General features: G+C 38.6%; 1 protein-coding gene across 1 annotated transcript in view; it reads right to left on the bottom strand.

Annotated features, from left to right (window-relative positions):
- Positions 1-14,461, bottom strand: part of LOC306979549 (transmembrane protein 132C) — a 129,535-nt gene that overhangs the window by 12,468 nt on the left and 102,606 nt on the right. Inside the window, exon 5 of the mRNA XM_079578536.1 lies at positions 2,010-2,153. Within this exon, the coding sequence (XP_079434662.1) occupies positions 2,010-2,153 (144 nt within the window). The remainder of the gene's footprint in view (positions 1-2,009; positions 2,154-14,461) is intronic.

Raw genomic sequence — 14,461 nt, 5'->3', positions numbered from 1 at the left:
CTGGAATTCCTACTTTTAGGATCTGCAATGAATCATGGCCTTGCACTGACAGATTTAAACGTCTCAAAAACCAAGGATATGGTTATTGATTTTAGAGGCACCACATCATCCTCTCTGGGCTGCAGAGTCATTCATGGAGAAGTGGTTGATGTGGTGGAGAAGTACAAATGTCTTGGTTCTTGGATTGACAATAAGTTGCGGTTTGACACAAATACAGACTCCATTTTTAAACACAGCCAGCAGAGAATCTTTCTTTTAAGGAAACTGAAGTCTTTTAATGTAAATAAAAGGATTCTCTGCAACTTTTACTGCTGTTGCATAAAGAGCCTCTTAACTTTTTCATTCGGTATCTGGTTCAAGAGTTTGTCTGTGAAAGATAAAAGCAAACTGCAAAACATTGACAAAACCTGCTCTAAAATCATTGGATTTAAACAAAAAGGAAAAAGCAGGCGCTAAATAAAGCTAAATATATCTTGGTGATAGACATTGTTTGTATGTACTTTCTCGGACAATAATCCTTTTTGCAAACAATAATCCTTTATTTAGTGTTTTTCTCTATGCCTTTGTCATTTACTTTAACCCGTCACGCTGCCAACATTTGATCAGAGTAATGGCGTTATTTGGTAAGTGCATACCAATAATTGACACAGCTGTTAACAAGTGTGAATTGGCAAGCCAAAGATTTGGCTGCCTCCAGCAGCAGATGCTGATCATGTGTCTGCAAAAAATCTACAGTGGTTTAAAAATAGTTTTCAAAAAAATTAGGGACAATGATCCTGAAGCTGTTCTACCAAAACAAGCAACCCTTGACTTACTTTATAGCATACACATATACTGTCATTTATGTATGTTTATGTGCCAGTGACCTCTGTGGGACCCAGACCCATGGGCCTACAGAGAGATATTAGCCTTTGGCTACAATCCGGCATGTTTACATGTATATATTTCATGTTTATTCATTAACATGCACTGTCCCACTCAATCATCCATCAATAAGATTCATAAATACTTTTGATATAGTAACATTTATAGTTTCATACTAACATTAGAGAGGTGTGCGTTCAAGGCCCACAAAGAGATTTGTGGGCCATTTAGATTGGAAACATGTCACCCCTAATGTCGCTCAGTCTGTTCTGTTCCTTTTCTTTTGAGGAAGTGAGTCTGCAGCTGCTGTGTCTGCAATGAACTGATTTTATAATGGACTTTAATGTATTATGTATTTTTATTATATTTGGACAAATATTGGTAAACAATAAAGCTATTCTATTCTATTCTATTCTATTCTATTCTATTCTATTCTATTCTATTCTATTCATATGTTTACTTTAGATTTTTCTTTTCTAAAATAATCATTAGAAGATTGGCAGAAACATACTGGGCACAACACTGGATGATTCTAATGTGTGTTTAAGACTTTTTTTAAATAAATATTATGCTGGTCTTTACTGGTTAAAATGATTTGCTTTGTGTTGTTGGAATAATCTTATTTCACTTAACAATTGCAAATGGCTGTAATTATTGGAGTTATTATTGGAGTTATTACAAAGTCACGCTCAGGCAGCATTTTAATCTCCCATTCACATTGACACTCTTTCTCTGTCTCCTGTTTCTTGGATGTTGAAACACTAACAAGCTCATGTATTTTCTTAATAACATGCCTGAAACTTCATCTTTGAAGAGAGACTCCAGAGGAGAAGACTGAACCCAGCGGTGACATTACAAGTGAGATAAACATGTTTACAAATAATAAGACGGCAGTGATCACAGAGGTGCGCTTGAAATGTTCATTTGAATTAATTACTGTCTTCATGCTGAATGAAACATTGTGCATGAGCTGAAAGCCTCATGTCGCTGATACCCTGCTGCTCACTGTTTAGTAAACCAGCCGTTCATTAGGCAAATATCAGCAAGAGCCCTGTCTGTTGTACAATATTCATAGTGTTATATTTACAAAATGTGCATAAATTCTTTTTTTTATGTGTGTACACTTATTGTATTGTACTACTGACCTTGACCACATCTTCATCCGTGGACACACACGAGACTTGCTCTGACACATCTGTGATGGCGGCGTCCACTCCAATGGTCACTACTTTGAGCGGCACTGCCACAGTTTTCCCAGTCAGAACTGCTGTGTTCAGGATCTCTGAGTCCTAAAAAGATCAAAACACAGGCGTAAGGACATGTGTGGGTAACAGAGAGCCCTGTGAAGATGATTGTGGAAACAGATGACCAGCTATAACGTGCGATGCCAGCGCAGACTGCCAATGAGTGATGGTTCCAGCAAACACATTGTTCAAGATGACAACCTGAGCCAAACTGAGACATTTATGTATATTCAATGACAGTGCACATCACTTCTGAAGCAAAACCAGTCACATTCTTAATAAATACCTGCTTTTGGATTTCTGCAATGAATATGCGCTTAAAGCAGGACGAAGTAACTTGTTTACCTTAATAAATCCTTTTCGTAGTCCCTCTGAGGGTAATACAAGTGTTGATGGGATGACTGGGGGGTCTGTCATCTCCCCCTGGTGTCTCAGAAAACCACACTTGCAACTTTCCCTGCTCTGACCTGGAGGCCCCAATACACACTAATGGAATCAAAAATAAGAAGCTAACAGGCTAACAGGCAAAGCTAACTGCGGGCTAGCGCCACTAAAACATTATACGAGCGATCGCTGTTATTGTTTACTTCTGCAATTTTCGACGGATGTTTTGGTGAATGGTAGGCAACAGCTGATGCATCCAGGCTTCTAACACGGTTTTATAAAATGATAGATCTGTTACAGCGCAAGAGAAGCAATGCCCTGTTTATGAACATTGTTTTTTGACGATCATAGGACTTATAATTTGTTTAAAACATAAAATGCCTACCACTGCCCTCGGATGTGATGACATCGCGATCGCTCGTATTTACAGCCAAGTTTGAGTGAAAAAAAATATCTCCATTGTGTAACTGGATGTACAATATCCCTCTCTCCCTTTGTCTTTTCTGTCGTAGTATTGTAGTATTTACTCTCACGGACAATTAAAAAACCTCAACATGCTATGACACCATGCAACTACCTGGCCTCTAGGGGCATGAGTTACTTAGCACTGCTTTAATGTAAGACTACTACCAACATTAATATACAGTAATATATTTGCGTGCAGGCCTATTTAAAGAAACAGCACTACCCGAGTGAAATGTTCTCAACACCTACAGATACACAACTTAATTACCTCAGGGACGTGCAATAGAATTGAAAGCATTGCTACTTTAGAAGACTAAATCCACTAAGCCTGGGCATGTGTAGCTCTAGTTCCACATATAATTAAAATGTAAGTATATTAAACCTGCTAAATGTGCCTATGCGTTGTCAATATTCCTTTCAAAGCTACAAGTAATTTTTTCTCTGTGTAAAACTTAATTACCATAGCACTAGCCTCATTTTACAATCAGAATTACAGGTTGGTGAATAATATTTGCCTTAAATTGATTCAGGAAACGCTAAAGTCAAGAGGCTACCACTGCATTAAGAAACATTATTCATATAGGCCTCAAATGCATAGGTTTATATAGTCAAGTCCATGCCTCTCTGTCTCCCTGAGCTTATAGCAGACCTCCGTCACGACCCTGAAAAGTAAAAGCATGATGTGTAGATGTTATGAGGATGTTCAGTTATCGAAGCTTATTTGATGACCCAAATCTGGCTACCAAAGGCGCCATGGTTGTTGCACCAAAATAAAGAGATGGTTTTTACTTTTTTATGTTGAGCAGTGAGTCGAGTGCAGCAGTGAGTGAGTGCAGCACGCCAAGGCACGCTGGAGGAGCAAACTGATCTAAAATGGTCATTTATTGATGTTAATCTAATCCAAATATGCCGCCCAAGAGAGCAGATCCACAAGTGGAAGTAAACCATGAGTTGGAAGAAATCAAGAGATCGCTAAACTCTATGTCAAAGGACATCTTCACCCTGACGCAGCAGCAAGCTAAGATAGTGACGCTGTTGGATGAGGTGAAGAGCCTAAAAGTACTTCTTTCGGAGAAGAACGAGGTCATATGTGGGCTAGAGAGAAGAATTGATGACTTGGAACAGTATACGCGAGTTGACGAAGTAATTATCAATGGATTGGAAACAAAGCACCGAAGTTACGCCCGAGTAGCTGCAGCTGGCACCGGTCGCGCTATGGAGGGGGAAAACGCACCGGCAGAGGAGCTACAAACATTGGAGCGACAAGTGGAAACTTTTCTCGCAACAAAGGATATCACCATTGACACGAAGGATATATCGGCTTGTCACCTGCTTCCCAATAAGCAAAAGAGTGCCACACCAGCTATCGTAGTTCGCTTTGCGAATAGAAAACGCAAAGATGAACTACTACGGCAGGCGCGCAGGCTAAAGGGAAGCGGCGTGTACATTAACGAACACCTTACCAAAAAGAATGCAAATATTGCGAGGCAAGCGAGGAGTTTGTGGAAACAAAAGAAGATACAGGCGACATGGACCAGAAGTGGCCGTGTTCTTGTGCGAACAAATGGGACGCCAGAAGAATCAAAGGTGATCACGGTAAGGGAAACACAAGATTTGGAACAGTTCAAGTAACTCTAATTACAGACTATTCCATACCGTCGATCAGACCAATTACTGCGACATGACTTTTCATGATAAGAACATCAGTATTCTCTCTGCAAAAATCGTCTATGAACTTCATGAAGATATATTTTCTTTTATGGACATGAGGCCTATCGTTTGGACTTGTAGAGCATTTAGTTTATTATACGTGCCCTACTTTTTCTTTTGTCACATTAGTCTATACTCCAAAAATGGCAGTATATGAAGATAATACAATACTGCATCTTGGTGACGAGATAGGTGATGCAAATTATAGCAAGTATGACATTGAAAGAGATATAGATCCAGAAAAATATTTGTGTTATCAGCCTAACTGTCACTATTATACTGAAGAACAGTTTAAGAGTCGAGTGAATATGAAACATGCTTTTTCTGTAGTACATCTAAATAGTAGAAGTCTGTGGAGTAATTTTTCAAAAATTCAAGATTTTTTTAACTCACTTCCAAAATTTAGTGTTGTAGCTGTTTCGGAAACATGGTTGGACGAAGACAAATTAGCAAATGTAGAACTAATGGGATATCAAATGTTTGCAATGAATAGAAAAGATAGGAGAGGAGGTGGAGTCGCTCTTTACGTGGACTCTGGTTTGCAATGCAATATAATAGCTAGTATGTCAACAACTATTGAAAATATATTAGAGTGTGTCACTGTTGAGATCCACATGGAAAAACAAAAGAATATAACCGTTTGCTGTATATATAGAACACCTGGATCACCATTGGATATTTTTAATGAGTTTGTAAGAAATACGTTAGATTCTAATGGAAATAAGACAAACATTGTCTGTGGTGACTTTAATGTTGACCTGCTTAATCCAGGTGGACATAAGAAGACCACAGACTTTATTAATACCTTTTATAATAGTACATTATTCCCAGTGATAGTAAAGCCAACAAGAATAACAACCACGTCAGCAACATTAATTGATAATATATTTACAAATGAAATAGGTAGAATTGACGGAGGTATTTTAATGACAGATATTAGTGACCACCTGCCTGTTTTTGCATGTTTTCAACATGTGTTTAAACCACCATCAGGTCCAACTACCTACTCAAGAACAGTGAGACATAGAACACCTGATGCAATTGAAACACTGCAAATGGAATTAAACAAGTGCAACTGGGATGAGATTTATGGCTATGAAAATCCAAATGAAGCTTATGGTATTTTTTTAGAAAGATTACTAGAAATCTACAACAAATGCTGCCCATTGAAAACGATCACATTCAAATGCAATAGGCAGAAACCATGGTTTACTAAAGGAATTATAAAGTCTTGCAAGAAGAAAAATTTGCTATACAGGAAATTTCTACAGTCCAGAACACGAGATGCTGAAAGTAAATACAAAATATACAAGAATAAACTAGTCAATGTAATCAGAAATAGTAAGAAAGATTACTACACACAATTGTTGATACGACATAGACAAAACATTCAGGGAACATGGAAAGTGTTAAATGATTTAATACACAAAAAAAAAAGCAATAATGATAGTGTTAATTACTTTAATAAAGACAACCACACAATACGTCGCACGGAAGAAATAGTTAAAGAGTTTAATGATTATTTCGTAAATATAGGCTATAATTTAGCAAAGAAAATTGTACCCATTCCAAATAATGGAATTGAAATTGGGGTTACATATGAAAGATCAAATTCATTCTTTCTAAATCCAACTAATAAAGATGAAATATTGAAAATTGTGAAAGACTGCAAAAATAAGTCAGTGGATAATGATGGGTTTGATATGTTTATAGTTAAAAATATTATTGGAAATGTAATTCACCCATTTACATATATTTGTAATCAATCCTTTAAAACTGGTATTTTTCCAAATCAAATGAAAATATCAAAAGTTCTCCCGTTGTACAAAGGTGGTGACAAACATTTGTTTTGTAACTATCGACCTATTTCCTTGTTGTCACAATTTTCAAAAATATTGGAGAAATTATTTGTTAAAAGATTAGATAGTTATGTTGAAGTTAACAATATAATGAATGATTATCAGTTTGGTTTCAGAGCTCAAAGGTCGACAACAATGGCAGTTGTTAAAATGGTTGAAAACATATCACAATCTTTAGATGAAAAATTACATGCATTAGGAGTATTTTTAGATTTACAGAAAGCTTTTGATACCATCGATCACAGAATATTATTACATAAATTGGAAAAATATGGATTCAGGGGAAATGCACTTTCGTGGTTAGAACATTATTTAACGGATCGTTTCCAATACGTTAATTTAAGTGGAGTTGTGTCCCGCTTACAGAGAATTAATTGTGGGGTTCCGCAAGGGTCGATTTTGGGCCCCAAGCTATTTCTGTTATATATAAATGATGTTTGTAAAGTATCGGATGTTCTTAATTTTATTCTCTTCGCGGACGACACAACGATATATTGCTCTGGCCCAAATCTTAAGGAGCTTGTGTTGGTGGTAGAAAGAGAATTATATAAACTAAAAAATTGGTTTGACGTGAATAAATTGTCACTTAATTTAGATAAAACAAAATTTATGGTATTTAGTAACAAGGAGATAAATGATGAGATCAAGATCAATATTAATGAAAATGAGATAGAAAGAGTAAATTATCTAAAATTTCTTGGAGTGATTATTGATTGTAAAATGACATGGAAACCACATATTTTAAACATGCAAAAGAAAGTATCCAAAACTGTTGCAATTTTGTATAAATTGCAATATATTTTGAACAAAAAAGCATTACATTTACTTTATGATTCTCTTGTCACACCGTACCTAACGTATGGCATAGAGATTTGGGGAAATACTTATAAAACTGGAACCAATCCAATTTTCCTATTACAAAAGAAGATCATCAGATTAATCAATTATGCACCTTACAATTCACCAAGTCATTCACTGTTTATCCAATCAAAAATCCTGAAGTTCTATGACTTAGTCGATTTGTACACGGCAAAGTTCATTTACCAAGTTAAGCAAAATAAAATCCCTAAATGCTTGCAAATATTGTTTACCCAGCGAGAAAGTAACTATAATCTCAGAGGAACATATATATTTAATCAACCGCAAGTACATTCTACATTAAGAAAACACTGTCTATCAAGCAAAGGAGTTAAATTATGGAATAGCTGCTGCAATGAATTAAAACAAGCTACGTCTCTGTTTCAGTTCAAAAATACTTACAAGAGAATAATAATGGAAAAATATTTGGCAGAATGAAAATTTATTAAATATGCTTCTGGAGCGGACAATGGTCCACCTGTGTTAATTCAGTGAACGTATGGTTATTACCATTAACATGCTGCATTCATGATTTAAAAGTGAAGGGCAGGCACAATAAGCTTTAGCTTCTGCCTGCGCCTGGTCATTTGTTGTGTTCATTGTTTGACTTGTATGTTTTGAATGTTTTGAATCATTTGTAAATGACCAAACCGAAATAAACCGAAACCGAAATAAACCGAATGTTAATTTTCCCATATAATAAGCAGGCCTGTTCAGATGTATGAGGTAACTTGGGTTCTGTAAAGTAACTGATGCATTAGATGATAGTGTCTGAAAGGATTCTGCTTCAGTGGTGAAACTAGATACGCTTTTTATTACCTGGGAGGCTAAAACTGGAAATGTATTATAGGGATGTGGGCCCAACACAATAATGTTTCATTTTAAATGTATGTTATGTAGGATGTATATCTCCATGTCTCCTGATGACACCAGGCCAATAGATGCACTTTTTAACTGCATTTTAGAGAAAACTTTCTCCAGCTTAACCAGGTCAAAACTGAAATGTTAATCATCGGCCCTGAGAGAGAAACTTTTACCCAAACTACAGTCACTGTCTATTAATCCTTCCTCACAGGTGGAGAACCTGGGTGTGATTTTTGACTCTGAGCTGGCGTTTATTCCACACATTAAGAATATCACAATGATGAGGTTTTTACCATCTAAAGAACATAGCCAGAGTCCGCCCCATTCTCTCTCGGGCCAACACGGAGACGCTCATGCATGCTTTTATCACCAGTCGTATCGACTACTGTAATGCCCTGCTTTCTGGTCTTCCCAAAAAGAGTATCTCAGGTTTACAACTTTTACAAAATTCAGCAGCTCGTGTCCTGACGAAGACCAGGAGGCGGCTGCATTGGCTCCCCGTGTGTTTCAGGATCGATTTTAAAGTTCTTTTAATGTTTTTTAAATGTCTTAATGGTCTTGGTCCTTCTTATGTTTCAGAACTGCTTTTACCTTACGAACCTTCACGGCCCCTTCGCTCCTCCGGCAGGGGTCTCCTAGTTATTCCTAAAGTCAACAAAAAGACTCCAATATTACGGCCCTCGCCTCTGGAACGACCTGCCGGAGGAGCTCAGGGCTGCAGAGAACGTTCATGTTTTTTAGAGCAGGCTCAAGACCCACCTTTAACTGACTAATCTATTTATTTAATCCTAATACATAAAATGTATATATAGGAGGTTGTGCCAGGCGTATTGTTTTAAATCTTGTTGTAATCTGTAAAGCACTGTGACACCTTTCGGATGAAAATGTTTGTCGGGAGGAAAGGCAAGACTCAAGGACAATACTTAGGTACAAAGACTTCATACGCAATGCTAATCAATAGTCAAATTAACATTACTGGAAGAGAGTTAGCCCCACCTTGACATCAAAGCCCTTTGCATTTGTGCGTGTCATTCAAACAAGAGAAAGGAGGGATCCAATTTACTTCAATTGCACCCTGTCTTAGGCTCGCAACAAAGACATGAAGCTCTGGAGTTAAATCCTTATTATTTGTTCCGCAAGACACAAAGGAACCATAAAACCACTAAAATTGATTTTCAATTGTATTGCTTGAGACAGTAAATTGTAGCATTATATCCTGTATTATATGCCACTGACTTGAGATTAGTTTTTCATCTTGCTGCTGCCTTTTCACAAATGTATTACAGGTACTTGAGATCTGTGGGAGGGAGATGGACAGAGCAAGCACTCTTGATTGGGCGACAGTTGATCTGTTTACAGAAGTTAAGCATATAAGCAACTCTGGTGATCTAATGCTGACCTGATAAAATAACCAGAATCCATGTACGTATTGGCACTTGAAAGTAAAGTCGTTTTTTTTTTTTTTTACATGCCTCCCCGGTCCATGTCCTTCTCAGTTATTTGCGTTTTAGTTACTTGCCACAGTCTCACAGATAGGAGTCCAATAATCTCCAGCCCGAACTGCCCGTCTGCTTTATCAAGGATCTCTCTGTTAGCATTCAGCGCGCCGCTGAGCCCGGTGATGTGCTGGAGCCTGTAATTTCTGCCTGTGTCTCAGTTGGATCTGAAAATAAGTGAGATTTATGGTGTCAGGCTGAGTGACACGGGCAGCATGAGAAGTAGCCGGGCCGCTGTGCGTTCGCCACAGCCTCCGTTTTCTCCTTCTCCTCTTTAGCCATTTATCCACGTCGTGACCCCATCGTCCTGACAACCGAGACAAATTAACAGGTCAAGCTCAGCACAGGGGTCGGGGGAAGATGTACAGGCCCCCCCTTAGTCTCCCACACCCAGAAGGTACTATAGCGCACACAAATGCAACGCTCATTTTTTGATGGGGTTTACTTGACCCTCAACTATTGCTATAACAACAATGATATTCAAGTAGCAGGAAAAGTACACAAGTGACTATCCATACCATACTGGTACAACCAAAGTTTTAAAAGTACATTTAAATATATGAAACATCAACACAATAGGCCAACATCCAATTAATCCTTAATCTCTTAACTCCCATCACAATTTCTCCAGTTCGATTTTACCCAAATCTAAAAGCTTCTTGACTGGAGCTTACAGATTGTAGGCCAGTGTAATGCCTCATTTGAAAGCTAAGACCTTTTTCTTGCGTTGTCATCACTTTTTCATTGTGTTGTGTTTTTGATGCTTTTTAGATCCATTTTTGCCGCATTTTCATCCTGACTTGCGTCTCGTTTTTTGACACTTTTTTCAAAGATGCTTTTAGATTTAGGTAAAGCCAAACTGGAGAAAATGTGCTTGGTTCAGGTGGGGGTTAAGAGGCTAAATGACGGGACATTGCCACATTTGAACAATAGGCTAAGCAAGCATGTGAGTTTTGAATAATAAGTGTGTATAGGCTCTCAGTCGCACAAGAGTTTTCCATCGTAAAGCTATTGCCCGTTTAGAGCCAGGTTAGTAATATATTTTAATCCTGCACCTGAATTTAGCTACATATTCTCATGCTACAGGCTAACTAAATATCGTTTTTGGGAATTAGGAAATTATGAACCTGTCAACTACACTGAGCAGCAGTATAGTTGACTTTCATTCACCATTCATTTTATTGTATAGATGGTTGTATAATTTTACTGTCTCTAATATTTTTTATCTTCATCAGCTCATTATCTACAAATTGTTTTTAAAATGACTTTATTTTGTTTTTGTTAAGTCAAGAGACAACACAATTTTCCCTCATGGATGAATAGTTTGCTTAAGTCTGGATTTGATACTTTGCTCAAGTCTGGATTTGATACTTTGCTCATGGCTTATTAAAACAGTGTCAAAAATAAATAAATATGTGTGACTGATGGCTTGTCAGAAGAGGTTTTATAATCTTCAGTGTCACTCCGAGACTGTAAATGACATGACTGGCAATATTTAGCAAGCTTGTCATATTTACGTAAAATTCAGTGGTGTGCTTAGCGGCACTTGACGATGAAGCATGCAGACGTGCTCGGACTGCGGAGTGAAAGAGTTGGGAATAATATTTTCTATGGACTTCAAGCCTCACTTCGGTGGTGTCCTACAGCTGTGAGGCAGACCAAAAGAGACATGCTCTTTTCATCAGGCCCCTTTCTGCAAATTGAGCAATGCGCCACTTCCTCACTTATTCCGGTGGGCTTTTAATTGGCTGAGAGCGAGAAACATGGAGGAGAGTGGGAATAAAGGCCTTGGTAGCCCCCATGCAGAGCAATACATCACTGCATGACAGCGCATTGAAGTGCTGGGGATGATTGTGTGAAGCATACTGCCTTTTAATGAGGATTTCTCTCTCTCCAAAAGCCAGCGCCTCCAAGAATGAACTAGTGTGGTGTTTAAGTGCAAAGAAAGGGGATCAAAGGCACTGGTGACACAGGTAGAAGTATCCAAATATTAAAATACATATGATTAAGAACAGTTGGGCTGTCATTTAGATTTCAAAAGATTTATTACAATTACATTCATTACACTTTGCTAAGACCACATGCAAGTCACATTTATTTTATATGTTCAGTGTTTTACTGTGTTGTGTTATTTCTGCTCTGTATGCAGGTTTTAACAGAGTTCAGAGTTTTGACAGAATTCACTGATAGTGTGTTTCTAAAGGCAGGTTGTAGACTAGATTTTGCCGGTTGACAAGGGGCTCTGTGTCTTCCAGCTCCAGACCTGGCGCATTAGGTGGGCTGTACGTGGGCTGGACAGACACCCATGGCCAATGCCGATGTTATGTATAACAACCATTTTTCTTCTACCAGACTCTTTCCGTTACCGGGAAGGGACGTGGGGTTGTTGTTGTGGTGTGGAGGTGAACACGTGCTTTTGTTTGGATCATGTTGCAACCGTGGGCTGAGCCTCGTGCTCCTTCAATTAACGGCCACAGTAGGACCCATGGTATTTTCTCTTTCTCTCGGGACATGAAAAGTGCTAAACTCACAGTGGGATGAATAAAGTTCACAAGCACTTTTTTTTATAAGCAACACCCTTTACACCCACCTGGCCACTGGCCACAGTCACATGGCAACAAGACTTGCGTACATGCAAGATGACAGTCTCGTTTGGATCAACGGCGTTTTGTAGTTGGATGTACAATATCCCTCTCTTCCTTTGTCTTTTCTGTCAGCGAAGTATTTACTCTCACGGACAATTAATAAGATAGAAAAACGCAACTTGCTACGACACCTGCAGTTGCGCTTATGGCCTCTCGGGGCATGAGTTACTTAGTACTGCTTTAAGAGAAAAGTGTGCTTTGTGTTTAATATTACCAGATATATAGATTATTGATCTCACAATGGAGAAATTCAGTTTGATGAGAGAGCTAACTTGGTGTGCGCCATTCTCTTCTTCAAGAACAGCGAAGCCAAAGCAAAGCACATACACAAAAAACATTACATAAGACATTATATTGTTAAAAAAAAAGATCTAAGACATGTGACTGGCCACAGTCACATGTCTTGTTGCCATGTGACTGTGGCCAGTATGTTTAAGTTTAGGCTGTGCATAATTTATGCTAATGTTGCATTAAATATTACATTTACTAAAAGTAGATGACTAAAGGGTCTCCTGTGATAAGCATTTGCATGTTTAAGGTGTTTATTTTAGCAACAAAATTGAGCTAGCCACAGTATAGAAGCTAACAGAACTGGCTTCAATATGAATCGTTGTTGTCATACTTGGTTGGCTTCCTAAAGACCTGTGAGTGTGCCTTTCTGGCCCGTCAGATGTAGATGTCTTTTGCTCATTAAAGTTGGCAGTAGCCGCTCCAGGCACGATTAACTCAGCAGCAGCTTTGATAGTGGATCCGCTCTGCAAAGTGTCAGTTTAAAAGCTACTGTAATGAGGGATCACGCTGGGATCACATGGACAGCACGAATTGTTGCTTTGAAATTTGTAGATATGTCAAGGGCCAATTTAGCACGACGCTCATTCTGTAATTTAAAGACAGTGGAAACATAATTTTAAAGCAAAGTGCCCTGTCAATTAGAAGAGACCAGATCCCATCCAACAGTGACTGCTGCAAGGGAAATGATACAGTTCAGCAATTATGCCATAACTTTACATTTCTAATAATATATAATCAAATATAGACAGAGTCTCAATTAAAGTTTTGATTAGTCTGTTGGTGGTTAGTGCTCTTGTCGAACACCAAGAGGGTCCACCAGGGGGAATTGATTCCTGCTCCGTGTTCTTCCCATATCAGGCAGGCTTCCCCCATAAACCTTCAACAATAATTTGGAAATTCCTACAGCTAGGCACTCCAAACCAAGTGCAGCCACAGTGTATACATAGTTGTAATCCACTGCACCTGATAGTATAGTATTGATGAGTATACCTCATCTAATCTGCTCAAAATGTTAATAGCTTCCTACAGAGGATAAGTGTTTAATTGATAATAAAAAAAACCCTTGGTTGTCAAATTCCCTAGAAAAGTATTTCTTACGTAATATGTAACCACATTGGTCAATATTAAAGTATATTAGATATATTTAGACAACAGTGATACTGATTACTGTAGATATGAGAAATTACTAGATTGTGGCCATTTACAAGAGAGAAAATCCCACACTGAGCTCAGGGGCTGTGAATTATACCTCACGCAGTGCAAAAGAGCTGGTGAATAAAACATGACTGAATGTGGAAGCACAGAATTATAGCTTTGTAGGACAATTCCCTTGCAATTCTCATGAAGATTATACCTGCAATACATCTAGATCAGTGGGCCGGTGGGGAGGAGCAGGTGTCCTTGGTGGATTTGAGCAACGCTAAGGCACAGCTCCAAAAAGAATCAGGGTTGACATGGGGGACTCGAGAGCGAGACTGTCCCAGCACTGCAGCGGCTCATGAGAGAGGGATGGGGTTTGTCTAATGCTGCAGTGGTGGAGAGCCAAGAGCCCCAGCAACGTCCCACTGTTTGGTATTTGAGCTTTGGTCCAAAAGAACAGGAGGGAGGAAGCACCCGACTGCAACACTGACTCACTTTCAGCCTGATATCTCTCACACTTTGGCGGGTCGATCGGGAAGTTGCAGAGCGTGCACCAGGTGAGCTCCGGGGGTGACCTCCTGATCTCTGTCTGATTTCAGCAGCAGCTCCTGATCAGATCCATACTAACAGCTTAGCCAGGA

The sequence above is a fragment of the Gobius niger genome (assembly GCF_951799975.1).
Source record: "Gobius niger genome assembly, chromosome: 1".
In the NCBI taxonomy this organism is placed as follows: domain Eukaryota; kingdom Metazoa; phylum Chordata; class Actinopteri; order Gobiiformes; family Gobiidae; genus Gobius; species Gobius niger.
This window is presented reverse-complemented; position numbering and strand designations above follow the sequence as displayed.